Source organism: Orbicella faveolata, unplaced genomic scaffold, assembly GCF_042242905.1.
Source record: "Orbicella faveolata isolate gen_17 unplaced genomic scaffold, um_ofav_v1 contig_25, whole genome shotgun sequence".
Classification (NCBI taxonomy): Eukaryota; Metazoa; Cnidaria; class Anthozoa; order Scleractinia; family Merulinidae; genus Orbicella; species Orbicella faveolata.
This window is the reverse complement of record NW_028301553.1, coordinates 28,245,212-28,266,823: the sequence shown is the minus strand read 5'-3', so window position 1 is coordinate 28,266,823 and position 21,612 is coordinate 28,245,212. Positions and strand designations below refer to the sequence as shown.

The window sequence follows — 21,612 nt, the reverse complement described above, 5'->3', positions numbered from 1 at the left end:
TAGTTTAAAGTATGTTTACAGCGAAATGTCGTGTTTTTGATTTTGTTTTTTTTGCTCGTCACTGAAGTGGCATTACACCAGATATATAATACGGAAAAACGACTGGGTTGAAAACATGGTTTTCGAAAAGACCAACCTTAGATTGTTTTGAAATCTACTCTCATAATTTAGAGTTCTACGCGGGGAAAAAAATACTACGGAGATTCATAGAAGAAGCAATAACTGATCATTAATATCTATCTTTATCGATAAAGAAATAGCTAAAACGTGCTTAGTGCAGCTAGAATTTTCACTTGATTTGATCATACAAAGGTACAATTTTTTTTGTGTTCTCTTCCAAGGTTGAATACTTTTAGATATGATAGGGTTTTTGTCTGTACATTAGTTTTAGTAATGGATCTTTGTTTTAACGCTTTTTGCATATGATAGCTATTTGTATGTATATAAATGAATATGGATTAAACTCTTGTAGATCCTAGTCTCAAATGCCCAGCATCTGAAACTGTGTTGGTTGGGAGAGAAATCAACCGACTTCTTCGTCGCGTATTAAGAGAACCCTCGAAGCTAACAGAGCCTCGGAAAGACCTTTGTTGGTTTACTATGCCTCTAGCTGAAACGACAAACAATACAAGCGACAGAAACAACTCCAAACCTCTCATGGCATAGTTCAGGATCAACCAGGGCCAGGCTGGAACATAAGGCGCGTTTGAAAACACTCCATACACACTACTCATAGAGTACACTTGTAACGCGCAGAGTATAGCTCCTCCTATCACTACTGCAATGCAAGTTTTAAGCATAGAACGAGTACGTCGACCACGAACACGGTTCGTAGCAGTCCATGCTATAGATTTACTCCCGCTTTCTTTTCGTCTGTGAACTTTTGCTCCTCTGTAGTTTTTCCGCAGAAGATACGCAACGAATGAATAGAAAAACGATAGCATTAAGCTTAGAGTGACATAGATCATTTGGCAAACAAAAGTCAAACCTTCAAAGCTCGGAAGATAAAACAGAACCAAGTCAGCGACTAACACGAGCAAAAAATACGGTACAGTTATAAACGCAATTTTCCTGGCAGTGTACCATGTCTGGAATCGTTCTCTCAAAACAAAGGTATTTTTTAACACTAGAAAAAAGAGTGTGTAAGCTGTAATAATACAAGGATTGCCCAGACTCCATAACACGTTTAAAAAAGCTTCGGGCAAAATTCGCTTCGTGTTGTAAGCGTCGACGGACAAATACAAACATCGAGACAAACCGAAGATAAATAACAGAATTAGCACGACTAACGAAGCTTTCTTCGGTCGAGCAGCTCTGTGCTGCAGGGTTCTTAGAAGAATTGTCGCAGTTGAAATCATGACGATTGCAAAGGTAGCTCCGATCCCGTATTGATAAAAATCCCAAGCAATTCCCCATGTTGGTACGGCTGAATACCACTCTGGCATCGGTTCCCCCACGACACTTTGTAATGTTGGAAGTTTTGTAACCTCTGCCTCGGGTTCGCCTTTCGTGAAGTTACTCAAGTCTTGTTTGGAAGCCATCTTTATGTCCTTTATCGGCGTTTGACCTGAACGGGTACAAGAAATGTTCCCCGAAAATTGTAAATATTTAGCTTTTTTGAGGACTGTACGAGAGTGCAGACTGTGTTTCTCTCCAGCTGTCTGGAAAGCAAATAAAGTAGCTGAAAAGATAGATAGTCGTATATAAAGCAAAAACTTCCGCAAACTTAGCTATTTATAGTATAAAATATATAGAGGAAACCAGAAAGGAGAACAATGCCGTTTCAAAAAGGCAAATTGTACGAGATAAAATCCTACAAAACACCCTGCAGACTAATTAAGTACATAGAACTTCCTGCACGCAGTGTGTTCAAGACGACATGGTTATTTTTGTGCATTTGAAAAATATACATTTACATATTTCATATGTTTTTAAGGGCGTGTTGATTTTCAAGAGTACTAATCGAACACTTCTTAGCTATAGAATTCACTCAGTAAAAGAATCAAGGTTGAATTACGTACACACGAGTTATTTCAACGCTTAAGGATATTTTCCCTGAAGTAGTTACTCATAAAAATGCAAATTTATTGGCTACTCTCAGTTGAGTGCCAGTACACTATAAATTTTCTCGTCACTGAAGTACTTTGAAGGAGAAATTGATCTTTTTGCAAGTCGTTTATTTGCCATACAACTTCCAGTGCAGAGGAAAACTTGAAGAACAGCGCTATGTAATGAATTGATCAGTTGTCAGTTTTTATCTATTCAATATAATTAAATTAAAAACTCGTATTCATGAAAAACATATCTTTCATTCTTTAGATAATGGACACGACCTGAGGACATCAAGTTTACTTGCAGTAAACATAACGGCCGATCTTTCAATCGAAAAAAAAAGCTAAAATTCCCCACATCGTTAATTGAAATACAACACGGTTCCAATAATTATAACTTACAGAAAATGTCGAAAATAACTCCCAACATAATTTGAGTAAAATATAATTAGGAATAAGATTCGGCCTAATGCAGGCTAATCTAGCTGATCTGTTTTAAACTCGGGATCACAACGGATCATGGAAAAATCACTGAACTGTGTTATAGAATGTCGAATTCAAAATTCAGAACTTTAAAACACCTTAAAAATCAATGATATGACAAATAGATAAATCTAAGTGCTTCCTAGATTTCCTTGCCGCCCCCAATCAAGACTGAGCTGCAATTTGATATATTTTCGTTGTAAAACGACGAATGGCTGCTTTTTCCCTGCGCGATTTACCTTCATGATAATCTGATGATAATCAGTTCCCCGTGAATCACGACTTTGTAATTGTCACTAAAGAGATTACTTCAACCTGAAATCGTCATCTGGAAAAGGTGTACGTTTCTGCTCTATTTACCACGTAACGTCACCTGGACGCCTTCCAGAACTACAAGGGAGGCAAAGGGGAGGGAGCCTGGGATCCAGGTTGCCTTACATCAACTCCCCTCATCATAAAAATACACAGCTGCTTGATCCAACAGTTAAAAATGTGTATTCTGGTCACTTCCTAGGACGATTTTATTCTACCTCACTCATACATTTACTCAAACTAATCTCAAGACAAATACAGGTCATCAACCTCTTGGTCGGCGGCTAACCAGTTGAACCTCAGATTCCGGCGGCTACAGAAGCATCACAGAAATATTTTACTCATCAGCGCTTGGAATAGAATTTAGAACTAAAATCAAGAATCATCTTTAAATCGTTACTAGTGTAGGCTAAGTTTTTTACGAAATTGATGACGTCATTTTTACATCCGAGAGGAAATCATTAGTCTCCGGAGCTACCTTTTCCTCGTACCTAGGCCCCGCCGGCTAAAACAGACAGGTAGGTCAGGGGACGAACAGTTTCGTAACCCGAATACGTTCTTCCCTAGCTCTTCCTATAGGTCCTTTCTGGACATGAACGCATGAAAATCGGCCCAACTTTTGCTCCCATACAAGCTCATACATGGAGGCGATTTTCTTATCAAGTTTCAGCCAAATCGCGCCAACAGATCGTAACATATAAATCAGCCTACGCAGTTATCGTTTAAGTTAATTCATGTCTCATTCTTAGACACGCTCCGATGATAACAGGGAACTGGAGTCTTATTCTGTGACACGCGCTTATCTTGATCGATGAATCATAAACGATATTGAAATAATGAGGCACGATACACAACAACAATCACATTCATTACTATTTAAGGTTAAAAAACGTTGAGAAAATGCAGAAACAACATTTAGAATTCCACGCACTTGCCATTTCCGCCTCTCGTCTTGTTGTTCAATATCATTTGCTTATTTGTATTTCTAACATTTTTTTTTTTCTCTTTTCACGGGAAGCGTGTGAAAATAGTTAAGGAAATTTGCAGCATGGAAAGTACGAGGGAGTTTAACACAAAACCATTCCGTGACCATGAAGATAAAAAGCATTTCGCTTTACTCGTTACAGTAATTAAGATAAGGTCGCCTAGATCAAGAAATAACTGAACCACTGTATAGGCAAAAATAGACGGCTTGAGATAAGAATGAAAGAATTGTGTGTAGACGTAATAGCTGCCACGGTTGTATTTTCTATGTTTTACTTTATAAATCAAAAGAAGGCAGCATAAATCACTTTATCTAAAGATTCTAAATTCTTAGGCCCTATATTGTCGAATAGTCGCTCTACAGGGTAGGAAAAAGCCTGGGTATTCAATTTGTTGTATTGTAGCCATGAGTGTAATTAGCATAGCTATTAAGTACAAGGAGCCTGAGCTAATGCCATTGATGGATAGAGATTAATTGTACAGAACGTTGACAAAAAAACAAGAGACAAAAAGTGCCATAATTGTAATGGTTTGGACAAAAGCGATTTTATTGTTACAACTTATGTGATTAGAACTGCAGACTGGCGAAAATTCGCTAATTGCAACTTCGTTATCTTCAATTAGCAGTGTGAAGTAGATAAAAATCTGGTCGTAAAACTCAAAAAGATTGTCAGAAACTGGCAAGAAGGAACACTGAGGCAGCCACGCGAACCAGGTAGGAGGCATTCCAATAACTTTGAACCATTTTGTAGACAACTTTCAATTACGCCAAGCTTTTCAGGTCCTTCAGAGACCATCTTGCAGCTTTAATTTAAATTTCTCAGCGTAGGTAGCATATAGATCTGAACAAACCCGAACTATATCAGGTAAAATTTACTAACTGAAGATTTCGCAAAGTCTACCGGCGACCACAGTCGCGCCTAGATTACGCTTTTTGCTTTTGCCCGTTAGGTCAGATTCATTTAAATTCGCGAACTGCTGATTTGATCATTTTGGGCCTTGTTGAAATCGCTACCGACTGATAGCAACAAACATCTCTATTTTTTTTTTCCATTTTGTGTATAGTCGAAAGTTGTCGTGATTCGAACTAGCGGTTGAAAAATATAACCTGGTTCTTATAGTGCAGTTGTAATATCGTAAACATTTTTCAAAATGGTTACAAGTGACTCTTTCCCAACGGGTTAAGACAGAAGATTAAATGTCTCAAACATCATGAGTGCATACCACTGAGTTTGAGAATGGCCGACCCAATCGCGTAGCGATCGAAACACCATTACAGTTGAGTCCCGATTCCTTGAATCTCTCAGTAACGGAAACGAATATTGCTGTTTGAAACATGGGAGTTCGAGATATCGAAGACCGCCATCGAATTAGCCGAATTGTGGCATTGTATTTTCAGGGTATGTTTTCATAGATTACTGCAAAATTCTGTTTTTGTTGGAAATTCAATTCAGATCTTCATTTACAAATAAAACTCAGCTAAAACAGTAAGCCAAATCGGGAGAACAAAACTCAACATTTGTGCTCAGCCGGCCGATTATACCTGTGCAGACTCTCAAAGGCTGGTTTCAATCCAAGGAAAAACACAGCTGAAAGAACGGGTGATAATTAATCTTTTGTCTGTTACGTTATGTTTGAATCAAAAATCCTCTCTATCATGGATGAATAGAGTCTGACAGATTATTTCGCGTATTTCTGATAAAGATTTGTCGCTTGCTGGAACCTGTCTGGAAGACTTTATAGTTCGCTTCAATGTGACTGAGATAAATGAAATCAGCATTAATATTTGGTTTCGAAGTTTTCTAAGGTTCGACTAATATCTAATGTTAGTTTTTTCCCAAGTAGCCGAAAATCGCTTCGTTATGGAGGGTTCCATTCAGTTAGCTGCAAGAGACCATATGTTAGCGGTTAAATATCCTTTGTCATGTTTGTGCAAGGAAAATCAAAATGAAATGAATTTCGGTTCGAGGTTTAAGAAATCGAAGGCTCGAGAATCAAGCCTTTTTCCGCAAATTGCAATGTTCAAATGGGTCTGCATATAATAATATATTAGTATCAAGGTAAGTCTTCACAGGAAATAAAAACTGGGAAAATACAACGGCATGAAATGTCTTAATATTTTGTCGTCAGCAATTGTCAATATTACACGGTCTTGTCTATACATTCTCTTACAATATAAAAAATATGAATTATTTCATATATACTTCACATCATAAATAAATCAATTATTTGCTTTGCTTTATTTATTGGTCGTGTATTTCGTTACCACAAGGATGAATAGATTAACTTACTAGTAGATAAAATTACCACAAATTCCGCGCGTACAACTCTCTTTTGCAATTAGCTCTTTAAATTTAATTTGGACATGCCTTTGGTTCCCATTTTTAACTAAAAAATCACAAAATCTAATCTTTGTGTAACGAATAATAAAAATATAATCTTTGTGTGACGAAACTTAGAAGTCAACCAAGGATATGAAAAAAGTGATAATATGTGCAAGAAAACCAAACACAAAATTATCTCAGTGACATATAGGCAGTGAAAACAAACGGGAAGACGCAATTCACCAATCAGCGACTGGAAACGAATGCGCACGCAACCGGTTCAAAGCGCGGGAAAACACTTTCGCGTTCGGTTCGATCTTTGCTCCTAATTGGTTAAAAATAATAGCGTGTTCGCGCTCTGATTGGAGGAAGCAATTAGCACGAGTTTAATGAGCCAGTTACAGAGCTCAGGAAGAACTAGTTCATATTAAAGCAAATCTGCAATTACTTTCTGATCGAAAACAGCTTAACATATTGGTTGAAGCACATCTAAGAAGGTTTGATTTATAATTCATTTGGTCATCCTTTCCGATACAAGAATAAAGATTGCGGAGTTTGGCCATGATACATCTAAACTAACCAGAATCAAATATAGATGAATCGAATAACGTGATTTTAAATACATTGTGTGCTGTTGCGAACTACACGCAAATTTCATTCATCAAAGTGAAGAAAGATATCACTAGCCGACAGAAACAAAAGTTTGGTACCACCACCAAGACGTTTGATGCAAAGATACCACAGGATTTATCAGTCAAACCTAGGTTTTTCGAGATAGATACTGTTCCAAAATTGACCATTCGAAATTTGGACTGAATATTGAAACAGATTTGTTGAACAAATATTGTTGCCAAACATCGCAAAACAATGACTTCGCAATCATTTTGTTGCAAATATTAAATGTGCGTTGAATCTTATCCGAGGTATTGATCATAAACAGTTTCGGCACTGTTTGGTGAACAGAGACTGATCGAAGGCTAAATTAAAACTTAATGCAAAATACAAATCAAAGTAAAATATATTGCGCGGGGCAAGAAGACAACCAGATTTCTTCAGTTGCCAGAAACTTTGAATTCGGCATTTGCAGTTTGACCGTTAACCATTAATTTAACCATTAATGCTACTTCACAAGAAACTACGCTAAAAATGGGGTATATATACGCCCAAGATTTGCTGAATTTAATCAGTTCTGGAGGTAAAGTAAATGTCTTTTCGTCAGTCAAAACAGAGATGAAAATTTTCAGTTCCTTGACATGAAAGAAAACACGATATCTCAGATATTCTAGCTGTGATTTTTAGTCGCAGTTGTTTTGTTTGCATTGAGATCGCAATGAGAATCAACAGTGTTTTATAGGTGTGATAAAATTCAGTTTCGTAAGTCTTGCTTTAGAGCGTTTTCTTTCTTAAAGGTGCTCAGTCGCGGTTTCTTTGAGTTATTTTGACCAGGTGCAAAATTACTTTTAAATTGAAGGACCCTGAAAATAATAGTTTACTAAGATAGAAAAACACCAAAGAGATAATAATAAACCAAAAAGGAACAAGGATGGTTAAGGATGGAGAAGATTAACACGAATTACAAACGACGAACTTGAAAAATTTAGGCTAAACTTTCCGAGATGCGCATACCATGACGTACTCAGCTCCTTTAACCTGGCGAATAGAAATTACACTTTGGTATTATAAAATAAATTTTTGAATAATTTTTTCTTGAAAAAAAAAAGATTGCAGGATTTGTACGGGCTAGCTTATTTAAATATCATACCGTTAAATTCCTGCTCTTAGATTTTGGTCGAAATCCGAAGGATGTATATCGAACAGTGTCGAAAAGATCGTTCGTCCTATATCTAATAATGTGTAAACTGTTTCCTCTCTCAAAGAATTCAGGTTTTATCTCTTTAACGTTCGTGCAGTAAAAAGTAGCTTTTTGCACGACAACGTCCACGCAGTTTAAGTCCCGGATGTGGAGGCCAGGTCTTAGTGGCGCTAAAAAGTGATGCTTGTAAAGGACGATCGCTGATTGGACAGAGCTAACAATGGCTTTTAAGTATTCTTCTTGACTGTTTGCATCCTTTGCCGTCTTTGTGATAATTAGAAACACTCCTTGGAGGATCAGCGTCTCTGGCGCTCGCAACAGGAGGTAAATAGGTCTTAGAAACATAAATTTTTAACTTTTCCCAGTTTTCTTCCTTGTGTCTCTCCTGAACTACAACAGAAGGGCATGTGCTAAATTAGGTATAGTTAACTTACGACCAGTCTCTTATCTCGATGTAGGGAAAACACGAGCTTTACCGAGTGCGAGCATATGTCTTACTTAATTTTTCTGGGCCCGTAAAGGAAAACAAAACTATCAGATTAATTATTTTCACGAAACATTAGTCGGTAATTTCGCACGACAGAAATTACACTCCCGGAATTCGAATTAAAAAAGTCATTTGTTTTTATTTAAAAACGTTCTGTCATTTAAAACTGTATAAGCTTTAATCAAGATGGCTTAACACTCGGAGTCTTTTAAGGTTTTATGTTTCCCTCAAAAAGTCTATTACGTAACAGACAACGTTGATACGAAGAAATAACAGCAATATTTACTCCAGAAGAGACAGTGTTTATTAGCAGCTTTTTTATTTATTGTTTTTAAAATTAAAATACCTGAAAAGACTTAGTTAAACTTAAATGAACTTCGGGAGGTATTGCAAGGGCCTTTATAAAAGTTAATTTACATAAGGAATGGTTATCTTGGCAGTCCTTTTGTGTTCGTAGAATATTATGTTTTTCAGTGTTTCCTCTTCGTGAAATAATTGGCATCTTTTATACACAAACGGGCCTGCATTTCATTTCAGCCTTAAAATAGTACAGAAACAAAATGTGACACAAAATAAAGGTGTCCATTTGTTCTGTTTAGCCTGCAAAAATGGAAAATAATTTGACAGCTGCTCCACCATCCCAACAGACGGTTTAGAGATTGACATCAATTTACTCTTGCAAATATAGAAATCGAAGTAAGATGAGACAAAAAGTCACGTGCAACAAAGGACTTAATGGAGGTAATTTTAGCCACGTCAAAATATTGACGATTTGAACGGAAAAAGCAATCTTGTGGGATTATCCGGCAACAAAAAACAAACAAACTTCAACTTTAATTTTAAAAAAAACATCTGACACCATGAACGTATTGCTTTCTCGGACAAGTAAACAGGAACTTAAAACGTATTTTCCATAAAAAAGCCTTATCAAAGAATATCTGAATATCGTGTTCGTCTCGCAACTCTAATTGTCTGCTTTATCTCATTTTATTCCAACAGATTTGGATAAAGAAGAAAACGCTTAGCTTCGACTGTTTGGATAAACTGGTCTTTGTTTCCACTGTCAAAGGAATACTTTTTTCTGAGGGACTGCAGCATTTGAATGGACTTGACTTCACAAAGACTGACAGTTTAAATGCTTTGCTTAAGAGACCGGCAGCATATGGCGGATGAAACAATAAAAACTGATGTCAAATCTGAATAAGAATAAACAGTTTGGATGACTTAAGAAACAAAACATCCACATGTACGTGCTGGCTTAAAATTGCTTACGAAAATCAAAGATCCTGGATTTGAGCACGCGACAGAAGTGCAGAAATGAGCTCAATTCCGGAGCCAGAAAACAGAGTTAACAACTCAGCACCCGAAACAGAGCCGACAGTATCCGAACATCATCCGAAGGCCGAAGTATTAGCCGAGCCCCTTCCGGAATGGTCGAAGGCCGTTGAAGAGTGGGGAATTGGGTGGGATTTTCATCAGTACGGCCTGGGCGCCATCTACACCTTGGTTTTCCTCTTCATAGTGATTTCGTTGAGGAAACGCTTCAAAGGAGCTCGGGTCATCCCGCAAAACAAAGTCCCGATCATTGTTTTGAGTCTATTGGGACTGTTCTGTTTTACAAGAAGCCTGTTTCTTTGCATTGATGCGTACCATTGGAGGAAAATTGCCCCCGTTTTCGTGATAAACATTCTCTGGGGAATTGGACAGCCTTGTCTTATAACTGCCTACACTTTGGTGTTTATTGTAATAAGGAACGCTCTAGTACTCAAGCTTCGATTTCAGAAGTGGTATAATACAAGGAACATTGCTATGGCAACACTGCCATATTTCTTCTTCGTGTTGGGAGCTGAGTTCACGATTTCTTTCATCCCTGCGTTCAAGGGACTAACTTTCGCTTGCCAAGCCCTGTATATTGTGTTTGGTTTGTCCCTCACGGTATTCTATTCCATGGTAGCGATTCTAATCTGGAAAAAATTTACAATCATCGAATCGAGCAAGAGATGGGCTACAGAATCATCCAGAACACGCGGGACTCGCACGCGCGCGATCTTTCGCACGTGTCTCGCGGCAGTCGTGGGCGGCGTTCTAATTTGCGTCATGCAAGTCTACGCAATGTCAAGCATTTATGGTGTTTTTTCCGACGCGCGTCACGTTTCAGCATGGCCGTGGTTAGCGTTTCAAACGATGCTTCGAATTGTGGAGATTTACATGGTGGTTGTCCTGTGGTACGCGGTGAATGAGAGGAACACGCAAGGGAAGAAAAGCGATTCACTGACACCAACTATTGGGTCGGTAGAGTCTCCCGCAAATGAAAACACTGTTGAGCTTCAACACGTTTAAATGAAATTATCTCATAAAGTGACGGAAAAACTAAGAAGTCTTTTTCTTTCCGAGAGTGCCGAAAACCCTTGGAGACCTGGGTGGGCATATCTACAATCGTGGACAAAAGTCCTTGGGACACTTATGTAATGTAACGAATTATCTGTGTTTTACAACCTGAAGTTTGAAAAAAGCGCTCTATCCTTTTAAAAACGTGTGGCTGTCCCCCCCCCCCCCCGAACACCACACACACACACACACACACAATACAATGTTGAAAATCAGGTGAAATTGCAGTTACTAGTTTTCAACATTGTATGAGGGGTGGGGGGCGAAGTTAGGAAGGTGAAGTTGTATTCGCGTCTGGCGTGTGCGCAAAAGCGCCAAAAGTGCAAATTTGTCCTAAGACATTTGTGCATGATTGCAGATACAGCTAGCGTTATGTCTAAACTAGGGTTGTGTTTTTTTTAAACAGCAAAGCTTTTTGCTGGGAAAAAAAGCGAGTTCAGTAGTGTTAGCGGTTTAAAGTCAGGAAAAAACGCTATTTACAGCGAACACAAGGAACTCAGTGTAAGGAGTGCTCAAAAGAAAACATACGTAGCGATGCACAGTCAACACATGCAGTTTTTTCGATATAGTGTGTTAATTTTTTTTTTGTTACAGTAGAATCCCGATTTCTCGAACCCTCCTTTTTTTGAACCTCTCGACAACTCGAACCAAAAGGCGTTTCCGTCTCCTCAGTCAAACGCTATAATTTTACCCCCGATTTCTCAAACTATCTGATTTTTTCGAACCAATTTTCGTTTCTCTTGAAGGTCCGAAAAATCGGGAATCCACTGTATATGACGGAGAAAATTCCGTCAATGTGATTGGCTGAGAGCAAGCCAGTTTATCGTAAAATTTCTTGCACTAGAGAGCAAATTAATACAGGCTTGTTGGTGATTTTCTCGGGCATATATGCAAGTTTGAGCAATTAAAGTCTTACCGTACGATCGAGTGATATTTGAAACTTTTCTTAAACTGCGCTCGCCTATAGGCTTGTGCAGTTTTGAAACAATTTTTCGTAAATGTGAATCCTTAATTGTACTAGCATTTATGCAATTACTTGCACTTATTTTACCGGGTGTGTTGAAAGACTTCGAGTGCTTTGCGACTTCAGTGCTGAATAATAAAAATATTACACCCGTATAGAACTCCCTGTATGGACATTTTGCGTACTATGGCTCCGCGGGGAGAACCTCCATATAAAGGACGAGGTGATCGTCGTACTTCTTAGGGTTAAGAAGCAGTCATGGTACCTCTTAGGTTGTTCGGCCTCAAAAGATCCACAGCGGGAGCTTTTTGCAGTACGTTTTAGCCGTATTGGGCCTCCTTTAGTTGAATCTACCGCGCGCTGGTATTGGTTGATTCATGGTCACGTGCCAATGGCAAAATTTTAATGTCCTCCGGCAGGCAAGAAATAAGCAATTGTTCTCCCCCTCCCCTCCCCTCTCCCACAAACCGGAAGCTACTTTCACTTCTACTTGGCTAATTACTTTACACTTTATACAGGTCCCTTGGAGAACGGTTAGGTTTGTTTTCACGAGAGCTAACATTCCCCGACACGGCTCGAGCAAGCTAGCTGGTAGTCAGGAGCATGCTTTTGGCCGCTTTCGAAAAATAAAATGCATTGCTTATGACTGTTTACATGAAAAGGTCCGTATGGCAAAATCCCCACCAAGACAGAACCAATCAGAAGGCCCGGATTCTCCTAAACACTACCTTACCATATAATAAATAGATATATACAGGATAAAAACTCGAACAAGATGACATTGAAACATTAAAAGAGAAAAGCAAAAGGTAAAGCTTAGATTCACTCACGATCAGAGTTTAATGTGTGTGGTTCTTACACCCACCAGTGTGTTTCCATTCAGTTTACAGTCTTTTTATCATATTACCCGTCTAACAAACTAACTAGCACACCAATTGATGATTAATTTATTTCTGCTCCTAAGTTAAACTTCATGGTCAGCTTATCTTCTGCTGCCAATTCTGTAAAACGATAAAAATGTTAATGTTACTGAGGAATTCCTCTAGCTGGCGGAAGTCCGTTATAATTAGCTTTCCTTCGTACTTGGCTGTTATCGTAGATAATTCTACCAAAATCTCTTAGGAGTATGAATGAGATTACACATTTAAAGAAAATTAATGCACACACTCTTAAATTTGGAAGACGTGTTTCGGATACTCCGTAGCCATCATCAGTTTCAGGATGTTTACAAGCGACAGAGACTAAATATACGTAAGGTGATAGAAAATTACAATGCTGTTAGCACTTTGAATTCACACTTGTTTCTGTTATTCTTAAAATAACGTGCCTAAAGCTAGGCACCAAGGACAGAAGCTTAAGGACGAATTCTCTGTGCAAGCAGGACACCTGTAGGATAGCAATTTAGCCAGGAAGTCAGCTTGGCAGGACGACAAGATTAGTCAGTAATACAGTTGTTATCCCTGGACAATCTAGTAAAGTTCCGAGACAAGCACCCCACCCGGGGAGGGGAAAGTTTAACACTCAGACACGGGAGCCTTAATTTCCTTCTGTTAGTTAGCAACAGTCAGTTTTGCTATCAAACAGCTCGAGTAGGGGCCCTGGTAACGAGTTCAATCAAACCGCGCGCAGCACTGAATCAGTTCAAAATTTCAGCTATTGAAAAATTCTACCCTTTGTAGGGAGTTTCTTGTATTGCGGCCTTACCAGCTTAGTTACTGAAAGGATCATTCGAGATAGATAAAACTAGCTTACCTGCTCACTTCCTACCAGGGTTCCTAACGTGATAGTAAAGAAACCAGCAATTAGTGAGAAAGAAAAAAAGGAAAGAGAGAGAGAAATGAAGGAAGAAAGGTAGAAAGTAATCAAGTAAAAAAGAGAGAAAGAAAGGAGAAAAAAAAAACACTTAAATCTCAAACTTTGGCAGACTGAAAAGCAAGAGGTTTGTATCAATGCTTCTTCAATCAGTCAATCAGAATTAGAGAGCCCGTTAAAAAAACGTACATGTGTAAATCTAAATAAGATAGTAAAATATACAGACTGTAAAAGCACAAATGCAAAACGAAAAGAGTGAGCGATTTATTCAATGTAAAGCAAATCGTTGACAGACTGAATTTTTACTTACGGTTCCGCAACCCATGCAGCCAAAGCCCTGCCTTTTCCCCAGTCGTTCGCGCGATAGCTAGTAAACCAGTAAAACATATAATGATTAACTAGTGAGGAGGGACGCAGGAAATCATGGGGAGGAGATGTTTGATTGGGCTGATTTAGCAACAGGACGGGAACGTCAGATGACGACTGCAGGGCGCGCGGAATAACCTGGATTCTGTTCAGTTTGACCATATTTGGGTATTTGTACTGCGCGCGCCGTCGTCAAGTGAGGCTCCCGGCGAGGACACAAAAAAAATTGGCGAGTTCAAAACGGAAGAATTCAGAGAGCGAAGCGATCGGGGCGGGGACAGGGGAGCCTGTAGACGTTGTTTTTGATGTGCCTATCCGCCCTTGATGATTATCCTGTAACAACTCAGTCAATGAGGTAATTAGACCTGTCAAGAAGCTACATTTTCTGTACTTGCAAACAGTTCTAATCGACCTAATCAAACAGCTGGGCCCGGCATCATAATATGGAGTGCAAGCAAGCAACATGTTCACGGAATATTTGAAAATTTGCCCCTCCAGAGCCAGTACTTAGAGAGCTTAAAACATATTTTGCAATACTGAAATGAGCCTAAAGAAATTATAAGCACATAGCAAATGATAGAGGTGTCAAATTCGGGGAAGGGACATGCAGATAACAGCGGAAAGTCCGGAAACCATACCTTTGACCAGAAAAAAAAATTGCTATAGCATAGTCAAACGGCTCCACTCTACTAAAAATTCCTCGTCAAGCGTGAACCTTCAGAAGCACGTCTAAAATAACGAAAGGTCGAGGAGTCGAGAGACCGAAAATCAAAAGAGAACGGCAAACGTATAAATGTCACCAATCGTAGGAGTCGTGTTGGGCCGTCAACCGCATTTTACCAAGATCTGTCAGATTTTTATCTCAAAGATGTCAATAATCAGCGATTTAACCAATCATATCATGATAACAGATCCTTGTATCATGGAACGGTGGCATCAATAGAATGTCTACAGGCTTTCTCGCTTCGTTCAGGTTCACCGGGAACCTATTCGCAGGCTACGACACCGCGGCGGACACGGCCGAGTATGCGAGCCTGAAGAAGGAAACAATCTACTTAAAGCAAACTTTGACAGAAAAGCAAGCAGCTTAATCGACTTCTTGGACTCACTGATTTGCATCAGTTGATAAATGTCAAATGAGAACGGACTAAATGGTCTAAAGCGGACTAAAACTAAAGCGAGGTATTGGTAACTAGCTGGACAACAATGAATAAAAGAAACTACATCCAGTGTGAATTTTAAAAATAAAGAAAGAGTTTTTCACTACCGACGTTTTCATTTAGGGTGGGTTTTAAGTCCCGTATTGACAAATTTTCCTTGATTTTACACTGTAAAAAACAGTGCCCACTTGCTAGAATCTCGAAATGGTCCCTTTTGATGTTCTGACGGGTAGAAGTTGAATGATCAGCAACAGCGGAAGCGTGACCAACTTGAGTGAGAGCTTTGAAGTGCTCCGTCTTTCTGTCATACAATCTTCTTTTGGTTTTACCAACGTAGAGAGCGTCTCATTTATAAAGCGTGACCGAGGAACAAATCCCGCCAGTGGCAGGGTGGAGGCCTTGAACCCGGGACCTCCGGATTACAACACCAGCGCCCTAAACTACTCGGCCACGCTGCCTTCCAATGTTGACCATCGAATATGAAGTGGCTTTTCTTCGTTGCAACTCAAGCAAATCTTTGAGGACTGATCCTGGTAATGTGGGAGGATCAGGAAGAGAGTATAATTTGGTAAAACAAATTTATTGGTCAACGAGGAACACAAGCCAAAAGAGCACATAATTTCATCGTTATGTTCATGTGACTACAAAAGTGAAGGAGTCCTTGATTGTGAATTGGTTCGTGGAGATCGGCTGGAGAACAGTTACAAGAAAAGAGGCAAAATTGTAATTATATGTGTTCACGGATGAGACAAGGTTATTTGTAATTTCTTATGTAATTTGTCTCTTTTTCATTTGCATGTTTAACACTGACGATCAAGGTATTAGATTCGATCATCGGAGCGAAAAAAAGAAACCACTTTTTACAATAACTGTCTAATTTCTCCCCCGCTGATTGGCTAATTTTTATCATTAATAAGAGTACAGACGGATAAAAGTTTAATTTATGCAAGCTTCCAAGTTCAACTTTCAGCAGTCAAACTGTCAACTTTTTAACCAATGAGATTTTATGGACTTTTTTGAGTAGCCAGTCAAAAAGCGAGAAAAGCTATTGACAATGTTCGCGTCATTTTGAATAAAATTCACTTATTTTTGTTTACGGCAAGTTTACGGCGTCTTTTCCCCTCATTTATTCCAGGTATTTGACCATTTTGGGGTCTTGTTGTTGTAAAAAACAAATTGACGTCATTTTTTTATGCGTCTGTCCTCTTGTTGATGATAAATTTCGTCATAACCTTGTCAAAGTTTACTGAGCCACTTTGACAATGTCATGACGCAATTTATCATCAATAAGAGGACAGATGCATAAAAAACTGACGTCAATTTGTTAATTAGCGATTATTGTCGTTATCGTACCCACATTCACAATTAGCCAATCAGAGGGCGCGTCTACTGTCCTGACATCCAGCGATATCAAGTCACTGACCTGATGTGGCTATTATATCATGGTCACTTGACCGAATTTGGGTATGGTAAATACCCAATCGTACCTATTTGGTCAGGCTTCGGCCGCATATAAGGCTAGTTTGTTCTCGCTATAACTATTTTGGCTTGACTATTTCGCGCCAAAATAAGAACCGTGGCTCGACCAAACTCGCCTGGTATATCAAGTATAAATATTCATTTCTTTTTTTTAAGTTAAATTTAAAAAACCGCTCTATTACCTTATTATCATTTTCATCATTTACAACTCTAATAGGGTAACGATTTCCCCCGATTCCACCTCCAGCTCCATTCGACGGAGCTACAATCGCCGCTGCAGTGGAAATAAGGAGAATGAAAGCAACCGTGACGAGCCTCTTCATTGTTCTTGTTTCTCAGTTATTCTGTCAAAAACCCACCAATAATTGTATCACGGCCAAGTCAAAATTTGTAATTTTACCTACATACAGCTATGTAATTAATTCAGGTGCTAACTTAAATCAAAGCAACATGTGATCTCTAGTTTGTAAACTCTTCTTCCCTCTAGTGTTCAGTGAAAATTTGTGATTTTCTTTTTTGGTAGCGAAATAAATTTTATTTGTCGATCACTTCGGATCGTACAAAAAGACTGATGAAATTTTAGGAATAAAAATATTTCTTAATTAATGACGTTTACAAATATGACTAAAGCAAGTGATAAATACTGATAACAGAGGTAGATATATATTAATTGAATCTGTAATCGTGTGGACGGAAAACATTATGTAGACAGAGCTTTTTTCTCGCGTTTTTAAATCTCTGCGGCCCAGTGTGGACGGAAAACATTTGATGCGTTTGGAGAGTGAAAACGCCGTTTCCAAATTTCTCCGGCGTAGTGTAGACGGAACCTCATTTCGTGACATTATTCATGAGCAAACGTTAAATAAAAGTAAGTTTCTCAAAGGACAAAAGCCAGCCAATTAATATTATCAAACGTTATTTGGCTTCGACCACAGATCTTTCTTTTGCGTTGTTTTAATGTTGTCATTAACATTCAGGGTTTCTGTTTGAACGAAGTTGGTCGGCACTTTTTTGTTTTAATTTATCTACATAAATCTCTCCTTTAACATCATCTTCCGTCTTTGTTGAACCATGGGACGCCTAATGCCTCAAAGGTAAATTCTGCAATGGTTGGATGTTGTCCAAAGGTAAATTCTGCGTCGAGCCCAGCGGTCCATACCGCTTGAACTTTCCGTGATCTTATCCCGGTTCTATAGCATGAAGAGGCTAGGAATATTTCTAATCCCCCGTGGTCCATAGCAGAGTTATTCTCCAGCAATAAATCCAGTGGTATCCTTAAGAGAGGCTCTGTGACAGTAAAGCCGGGTCTCACTCAAGAACACAACACAATGGCCCAGCGAGGACTGGGACTCGAACCGCTCAATTCGAGGTCCAGTGTGTTAACTATTAAACCACCGCGCCACGTAATACAAATCTCCCATTAATAGTCACAAATTCAATTCCTCAGCCCGCTCTTCTCTGCTACTTTATCAAGTTCTCCCCGCACTTTCAATTAGTTTACTTATCACTCGGCTTGTAAGTCCGTGAATGAAGGTTGATATATATACAAACCGATTGCATAACATAAGGAAATGTAAGTTGAATAAAGGTTGATATACAAACCCTATGCATAAAATGACATAAAATGTACGAATCATTAGATAAAAGATGATAAAAAGTCAAGGGGCACTGACCGAGGAGCCGCTCTTAAAAAATGCAACGAGAAAAATTTTTCAAATAATTGCACGACTAATAATTAAGTTTCATTCGTTTTTTTTTTTCGGGCATTTCAATGTCGACACAAAGTGCTGTACCTAAAAACGGAACATTTTATACGCACAGATAAAAGAAAATTGAAAGTAGAAAGATAACAAAAGCCCCCGGGACTCAAACGAGTGTTCATATCAGGAGCTATGACGGGAACTTGGTACTAAACGATAACGTGGGGTTGTTAGTCCCTTAAATTTCCCAACAACCAGTTTTATTTTCTGCCGGGATCCTCAATAACTTTGACGAGAAGCTTGTTGGAAATAAAGACGTAATATTGCAAAGCGAGGCACAGTGTTTCAGAAAATTTTCAATTTCCTATGGAAAATTTATTTTTTCAAAGTAATTTTTTACTGTCCTTACGTTGACTAATGTAAGCTACTTAAATCAAAAGAGCGGCTTTTGCAGAGAAACAATCTGTTCAAAAGCATGACTTACCGTCCTCAACTGATCAAATTTTCCGGCTTTGAAGTCACCACTATCGTGATAAGCTGACCTTCTCTCCACGTTAGGTTTCTGTGGAAAACTGAATGCAATATGTGGCTTTCTAATTTTAACCATCTTTGTTGTTTAATTAACAGAAACAAAATTGACAGCTGAAAATTGGGAAAAAAGTTACTAAAAGTTAGATGACAGCTGTTCAGACTTGAGTCTGTCGGTAGAGCAGAGAGACTACGCATGCCTAGTAGCATTTGTTTAGGGCAGGCTTCTCAATGTTTACTTAATGAAAATTTTTTGTTAATTCAACTTTAGGTGTTTTGTTGTGGTTGAAAAGTACGCTAAATGCTCACAATTTTTAACAAAAGTTGACAAAGGCTGCGAATTAATTGAGTTTGTCAGTTGTTACCCAGGAAATCAGCTTTTCAGTTTAGAACTTTGCCGTGACGAAACGTGATGTCCAGACAGATCAATTGTGTCCGTTTAAAGAGGGTCTCAATGGGATAACCATCACCCGTCAAACGGCCTAAAAATTAACTGTCAATCGTCAAATAAGTTATCGTAAACCGTCAAATAAGAGATCGTTTACTGTCAGCCGTTAAACAGCCGAAAATGTAACCGTCAACCGTCAAAAAGTTATAATTTTTTAACCTTGAAGGGTCGAAGGTAATATATGACTAGCTGTATTATTAGTTGCCTTGTATCAAAATAACCATTTAAGGACATTTCTTCTACCTTAGTCGTGCCAAATACTCTTATATTACGTATACCCAGCAACCAGATTTCTATTTGCTTATTTACTAAGTAAAAAGGCATTTAGTTTCTTTGTAATTAATTTTCTGTCATTTGCGATGATTTAAGTATAGGTAATCATACGGTTTCGAGTTCAATTTGGAATTAATTTGCACGAGTGAGTTTTTCAAAAAGCTGAAATTGCACGAGCCGCTTCGGCGAGTGTAATTTCAGCTTTTTGAAAAACTCACAAGTGCAAATTAACTCCAAATTGAACGAGAAAAACCGTATGATTACTTATTAATAATATAAACATGAAAAAATTCGCGCGGAGGAAGTGCCGGAAGATCTTTCTTGGAGCCATTTTTTCTTATTTGAGAAAACTTTTTTCAAAGTTTCAACACAAAATTTTCGTCATCATTTTACCTGATATCATTTTCTTAGAAAAATTCCTATTATCTTTCAGTCAATCATAATCCAGAATTTTGATGTGTAATTTGCACTGGTGTTACACTTTTTGCACTGATGTTACACTTTTTGCACTGGTGTTACACTTGAACTGCACTGCTCGTAGCCAATCAGAATCGAGTAATTTTTTCATGTGTATTATTATAACCTAAACAGCTCAGTGGAGCTGAAAATTGAAATCAGGGCGTCCTAAAAGAACAGTTTTAAGTTCAGAAATCTTGTAATGAAACGTGAGCTTCATGAGGCAAAATTGTAAGCCTTAAAAGTAGTTAAAAATAAGCAAATGGTAAATGCCAATTTTGGTGACTTTACAGAAAAAGACCCTCCCATTCAGCCAGGCGTAACGTTGTACTGATATGACGCTCACGTGGAACCCAATGCTCAGTCATAACACACAAAAAAATAATACCAGTATCTCTATTCGATTATCAATAGACTCGTTATTATAAATAATTACGTTTGAGACGAAATTTTTGTCCTTTTTTAATGTCGAAGCAAAGAAAGAGGTAAAAATATCTGTTGATAACACGTTCATCGTCTTCAAAGATACAAATACAACTAATTTCTGATAAAGTGGACCAGTTTGAAACAATAAAGAATTCAGCAAGGAATAACAATGTCTCAATTTACTTATCGTTGATTTTCTGTCCTTTGCGAGGTCCTTGACATTTAACGACAGAAATGGGATCGACAACTAACAACTGAATTAGGAAAAGTCTCCTTCACAGCTGTCCAGACTAACCTAAGTGGAGCGAAAACACGCAACGCATTTCTAATGTTATTTGTTTCAGTTAGTTCTCTCAATATTTGTCTAATGAAAAATTCTCCTCAAGCTTAAAAGCTACAGATAGTAGTTCATATTCACTATATAGATTCTTAGGTCGCCCTGATTTCAATTTTCAGCTCCAGCTGCTTTGGTTATTAAATCATTGCAAATGACAGAAAATTGATTGCAACGAAACTAAATGTCTTTTTACTCAGTAAGTAAGCATATAGAAATTCGGTTGCTGGGTAATATCAGAGTATTTGACATGACCAAGGTAGAAGAAATTTCCTTAAATGGTTATTTTGATACAACTAATAATACAACTAGTCATATATCATCTTCGACTTTTCAAGGTTAAAAAATTATAACTTTTTGACGGTTGACGGTTACATTTTCGGCTGTTTGACGGCTGACAGTAAACGATTTCTTATTTGACGGTTTACGGTAACTTATATTGAAGATTGACAGTTACTTTTTAGGCCGTTTGACTGGTGATGGTTATCCCATTGAGACCCTCTTTAAACGGACACATTTCACGTTTCGTCACCGAAGAGTTCTAAACTGAAAAGCTGATTTCCTGGGTAACAACTGACAAACTCAATTAATTCGCAGCCTTTGGCAACTTTCGTTAAAAATTTAGCGTATTTTTCAAGCACAACAAAATACCTAAAGTTGAATTTAGAAAAACAACAATAGTTGTTGATCCTCATACTATCCCTTGAAACTAGTGCTTTTGCTAAAATCTATATTATGAGTTAACATTTCTAACTTTTTAGATCAACGGAAAATTTCCATGAAGTAAACATTAAGAAACCTTCCCTAAACAAATGCTACTAGGC

At 38.2% G+C, this 21,612-nt stretch overlaps 2 protein-coding genes and 1 long non-coding RNA gene across 5 annotated transcripts; 1 reads left to right on the top strand and 2 right to left on the bottom strand.

Annotated features, from left to right (window-relative positions):
• Nucleotides 1-367: 367 nt before the first annotated feature.
• On the bottom strand, nt 368-1,656 carry LOC110055328 (uncharacterized). Its single transcript, XM_020761712.2, has one exon. It carries the CDS (start codon nt 1,539-1,541, stop codon nt 459-461), a length of 1,083 nt encoding a protein of 360 aa, XP_020617371.1. The 5' UTR covers nt 1,542-1,656; the 3' UTR covers nt 368-458.
• A 2,188-nt stretch (nt 1,657-3,844) lies between these two features.
• LOC110055296 (uncharacterized) lies at nt 3,845-11,966 on the top strand. 2 transcript variants are annotated; one of them, XM_020761675.2, is made up of 2 exons: nt 3,845-4,545; nt 9,454-11,966. In XM_020761675.2, exon 2 carries the CDS (start codon nt 9,772-9,774, stop codon nt 10,792-10,794), a length of 1,023 nt encoding a protein of 340 aa, XP_020617334.2. In that variant the 5' UTR covers nt 3,845-4,545; nt 9,454-9,771; the 3' UTR covers nt 10,795-11,966. The 2 variants fall into 2 exon arrangements, with proteins under 2 accessions (XP_020617334.2, XP_020617335.2); XM_020761676.2 differs by lacking the exon at nt 3,845-4,545 and adding an exon at nt 8,074-8,291.
• A 661-nt stretch (nt 11,967-12,627) lies between these two features.
• Nucleotides 12,628-18,954, bottom strand: LOC110055297 (uncharacterized). 2 transcript variants are annotated; one of them, XR_016208597.1, is made up of 5 exons: nt 18,808-18,930; nt 16,806-16,967; nt 13,929-13,985; nt 13,559-13,581; nt 12,628-12,807 (listed from the first exon to the last, which is right to left on the bottom strand). It is a non-coding gene; the product is annotated as an uncharacterized LOC110055297 (long non-coding RNA). The 2 variants fall into 2 exon arrangements; XR_002297313.2 differs by lacking the exon at nt 16,806-16,967 and having other exon boundaries at nt 18,808-18,954.
• Nucleotides 18,955-21,612: the final 2,658 nt, after the last annotated feature.